This window comes from Sinohyriopsis cumingii, chromosome 8, assembly GCF_028554795.1.
Source record: "Sinohyriopsis cumingii isolate HCF-2022 chromosome 8, ASM2855479v2, whole genome shotgun sequence".
In the NCBI taxonomy this organism is placed as follows: domain Eukaryota; kingdom Metazoa; phylum Mollusca; class Bivalvia; order Unionida; family Unionidae; genus Sinohyriopsis; species Sinohyriopsis cumingii.
Genome location: NC_142968.1, coordinates 78,285,012 through 78,290,060, shown reverse-complemented (window position 1 = coordinate 78,290,060; position 5,049 = coordinate 78,285,012). Strand labels below are relative to the sequence as shown.

At 36.8% G+C, this 5,049-nt stretch overlaps 1 protein-coding gene across 1 annotated transcript; it reads right to left on the bottom strand.

The window, feature by feature from the left end:
* Positions 1 to 1,760: 1,760 nt before the first annotated feature.
* LOC149793929 (uncharacterized) lies at positions 1,761 to 3,503 on the bottom strand. The gene has a single exon (XM_089967865.1). It carries the CDS (start codon positions 3,436 to 3,438, stop codon positions 2,143 to 2,145), a length of 1,296 nt encoding a protein of 431 aa, XP_089823991.1. The 5' UTR covers positions 3,439 to 3,503; the 3' UTR covers positions 1,761 to 2,142.
* Positions 3,504 to 5,049: the final 1,546 nt, after the last annotated feature.

Here is a 5,049-nt window from a genome sequence, read left to right as displayed (position 1 = left end):
TGCCTATTCGAGCAAACTTAAAACAGTCACGTTCCCTCAGACGAGGCATATCAGGAGCATCTTCCTTCCTTAGGCTGTTCTGCTCTGTTCATCTGCCTCTTTGTTGCAGTCTTTAGGAACTCCTTCAAGTTCTTCACCGTTTGGTTGAAGGACAAACTAGTTTTAATGAGTGGCAACTTCAGTTGTAGAATGACCCTGTGGTATTGCAGTTCAGCCTTGATTGCACCCAGTCTTCCAGTTTTGTTTTTGAAATACTGCAACACCCTGTACACATCTGCCGCAGTCCTGCATGGGCCATCATGGTTTTCCAGTGTTGCAAGAATAGTCTTTAGTAGATGAGGGCTGAGCAAGTGATGTTGCTTCAAGTTCAACTGCTGGAGAAAAGGTCCGACATTATGTCTCTCCAAGTCATGGGTTGCACTGTGGTTAAGAAATTACAAAGCATCAGATTCAGAAATAGATTCTAAATTTGCTACTGCAGCAGCTCTCAGCGCATTATGTATCTCCTGCAAATTTATATGCCTAAAATCGGCTTGACATGAGGCTGAGCAAATCTTTTAAAAAAGTTATTCAATTTGATTTGAAGTGACATGAAATTTACTTTTAAGCTGATGGAGCTGGATCAAAAACTTGTAGGTGATGACATCTTGTTCTTAATGCTCAAAGGCTTTTTTTAACCAACCATCTAGACATATGGTGGAAGTCTTCATTCTCTATAAAAGTTCAAAACAGCATAGTTAATAATTTTGTATCCACTGCTTCATCAATCCTCCCAGCAACGAGATTAATGCGGTTTACTTACTGATGTTTTTTTCTTCTGTAAATATGGACATGTGTACAATCTGGCTTGGACCAAAAACATCAGATGGGTATGGAATGATCTGTATACATTTCAGAGAGAAGAGAATAAAACATTTAGTTTTCTGCACAGTTTGTTGCCAACTTGCAGGGAAATTACCAATTTTTTCCAGGTGTTTCTCTCAATTAATGGTGCGTAACTTTTGTGTGGAATCTTCACACCCAGCCTGTGGCTTACTTGTTTAGGAGACATCATATTCTGTGTCCACTGCTTCATCATCAATCCTCTCAGCAATTAGATTAATGCGGTTCACATACTGCTGGGTTTGTTTTTCGTCATTTGTCCTTCATTTAGATCTATCATTTTAGACTAGTTCCGCCGAAAACGGCACAATTAAAAATCACATACCTCCAAAAATTGAATGTTTACTTTAAACATAACTGTTTACTCCTATAAATTCATTTATGTGTTTGTTACTTACTTGTAGAAAGTCATGCATGTTACTCGTTGCATTTTTTGAAAAATCATTTTTTTGTCTCGGGGGTATGGCCATATCTGTTACGGACATTAGTGTCAGGAATTAATTCCTATTAAAAGCCGAAGTTGCAGTTCAAGATAACTTTCTACCAGTCTACCGCAAACACCAACAATACCAGAGACAGAAATAATGCATCTTAAACATGCCAAATACTTTTTCGTTTTAAAAAACAAGAAAATCTTTATGGTCATTGTGTCATTTTTAAAGAAATAATTTCTGGTACAACATTTGTGTCATGCTCCTTGTTTTTTAAATGTTCATAATCCTTGTGTGAAGTAATGTTTAGCTGAAGTAATAATATGTTTATCAATTTTTAATATATTTTATCTGTTTTCAAGAGTGTTGTTTCATCAGAGGTTGGATTTTCATAGGCATGTATTCGTTACGGACATTCGATGAATTTCACGGAATGAGTGGAAAGCGTTATTGCCTCAACATAGCATTTAATCTTAAGTCAAAAGTAATAACACAAATCAAAATAGTATCAACAAACATCAGATAGATATCTAGCTTTCAAAACTTATCACTGTCATGTCCTGTATCAATAAATTGGCCGTAGTCATACCTCTCGTTAAAAAAAAAGACAGTATGCAAGAATAATTTAAGAACAATAACTGCTCAGGCTGGCAAACTAGAAACTTGATAGGAATTTTCAATTTAAAAAGCTTTTATATGCACCATATTACTCAACAATGATGAATAAATCCACAATTCACTCAATTTATACAGTTACGGACATTAAGAAATTTCGTTACGGACGATAAGAGTCAGGAACACATTGTAAAAAAAAATCAACAATTGACGTCTAGAGTCCATCTTTAAGCGACACGAATCCCTCTTCTAAGCGATCAATAACTTCCTTCGGTATTTTGAAGAGTCTCTTTGTTTTCCCATGAGGAACTGGCTCATCTATGATTGATATAATGTTTTTATGGTCGAGCCATATCTCGTCCTTTGTAGTAGGCCATTTAAAAGAATCATCGTATTTGCCTGCTCTACACATGAAATTTATCATAACCTCTGTTTCGTCAACATCGGTAACTCTTCCGATATACCAGTTTTTGTCGTAAATTGCTGCTACAAAATCGTTTTCCTTTGGAATTATTGTTTGACGTTCATTACCACTGTAATGGTCTTTATGTTGATCTTCGCTTCTTCTATGTTCATCTGACACTTGCATATTTTCCTCGCTTGTTTTGTTACTATCTACAGATAATGCATGTAACTCCCAGCCTGCACAATCTGTGGTTTCGACATCCGTCATGCAGGTTAGGCAGTAACACGAGACGTTTCTTGTGTATACACTCTTTGTAGCCTGACGAGATGGTACAACAGCGTGTAATTTCATGGTTCCAGTAACACTAAGTGGAGTTTCTCTCTTTGCAGTTCTAGCAACTGTTTCATCGTAGTCTTCCTGTGTATAAAGAAGATATTTTACTTTGCTTCCTGCCAACTCAGATTGCAAACCCCAGGCATAAAAATCTGCTGCATCCTGGATGTTACACTTGGCTTGTCTGACAGCCATATCTGCTGACCGTTTAACACTTCCTCCTAGACCATCACACGGGCCTTTTCCGTGTCCACTTTCTAGAAAATTCCATCTTGCCTTTATTGAAAACTCTTCTTCGTGGTATGCAAGAAACTGGAAGATGTATCGATTCCTATATTGGCTTGTAGGCGAATCCGATAAGTAGTGAACTGTTGTCAGTGCAGGATAATCGGCTTTGATTACTGGTATGGTTTTTCTTAAGATTGTATGCACTGCTGTAGTATTATGGTTGATAAGATCGGATATTGCCACTATACTGTGTAATTTTTTAGAGTGATTATTTGGAAAGTACACTACCATTGTGTGGAGTGAAATCATTGACGTGTTCCAGTAAGCCGACTGGATTTCTTCAACGGAGGAACACACAAAATTTTCTGCGAAGTCCATCCAGACTAAAATATGGCCATCTGGAAGGTTTTCGCGTAACCTTTTCATTTCTCTGTACTGTGTACTTACACGTTCTACATGATCTCGAAACGCAGATAGTTCAATTTTCATCAATTGTTTAAAGTCTTCTTTAGGCATTTGTTCTTGTACTTCTTTCCAACGCATCTTGTCATTTTCTTGGACCCGTTTCCAGTGAAAAAACTTGACTTCAACCGGACACTTCTCATCAATAGCAGAGCAATATTCTGGTGCTTAGTACACAGACATGTTTTTCTCGAAGAAAAGTTTGCAAACAGAATATGCATCGGTTTCATTTTATAGAACACGGACTTTGACACTTTAACATTTGGGTTTTCTAGCAAAAATTTCGAGTGTAAGTTATGCATGTAGTCTGTGAGAATTCTTTTTTGTTTAACCTCACCGTCTGCCTTCTTAAAATCGTTCTTTCCAGGCAATGTTAAACTGTTGTCTTCTCGTTCCAAAAACTCCACGACGTCGTTTTCAATTTGATTTTTGATCGTTATTCGTTGTTTTCTTTGCGAGCTAGCGTTAATGATCCGTCGACGACTTACTCCAACCTCTTTACTGAATGCGGTCGCACAACGATATTTCTTTATGATCCTACATGACAATTTCTGAAGCGTGCCATCTTTTGTTTTACTTTTTACATCTTCGATTAAGGCATTTGTCATTAGGAGTTTTCTTTTCAGCCATCGAAAATGTTTACCTAATAAGCCTGCTCTTTGCATCTGAAGTTGTGTTTTCTTTCTTGGTGTCAAGTGGGGTTTATTGTTATTTTCCTCGTCTTCAGTCTTCATTTCTTGTGGATCCGTTTTATTTCGCATTCGTTCTATCCGTTTCTGCAGCTTTTTGTTCTTCTTCAACAGATTGCTGTTCTGTGAACGCAACGCATCCAATTGCCTGTATGCTTTTCTGAGTGCTGTACTGTGTCTCTTTCTCACTCCTATTGATCGATTTGGTAGAGGAAGCTTAACTAACAGAGGACAACTTTGATCATTGTCATTGCATTTGCTGCGGGTGCGACTGGATGATGGTGTTTCTATGCTAGGAATTTCCGATGCTTTTTGTGCGAGTTCTCTCTTTTTCTGGTAATGTTTTTTTACTGCTGTGTTTACTGAAGCTCTTCTCTTTTTAAGTTCCATTGTGGGGAGTTCAGATGATGGAATATATCGTTGTTTTCTTCGTATTTGCTCCTTTTCAAGAAATGCTTCTTTATTTTCTCTTTTCTGTTTTTCACGCCATTTCCGCTGACGTTCGGCATTCGAAAGTGCCATCTGGAAGACAAAAGTAATGTCTTTCAATATTTGCTGTATATAAATAGTTTTATCACTTTTGTACAGTACTGTTCATCAGATATTCACATCTGTGTGTCGAGTGAATATTTTTTTATGTTTAAAAGTGTTTGCTCAACCAAATGTAGAAAACCCATAACGACATAATGTCCGTAACAATCTACTTTAATGTCCGTAACGGGTTTTCTATCCATACAAGTTATATTAGTATCATTAACAATCTTGCCAACAACAGTACATGTAAATATCAAGCTGATTTTAGTTTTACATAAGTAATACAAAACCACTGAGATACTCTTCGACTTATTGATTTTCCTTGACAAAATATCTGTAATGTTCGTAACCATTTTATTGCCTCTATCGAGAATGATAGTTGTGAATTGATTGTTAATAAACTTTAAGTTATCTTAATGCGACAATTCAAGACAATAGAGCTTATAAAATGTATGTTTTAACTGTTTTT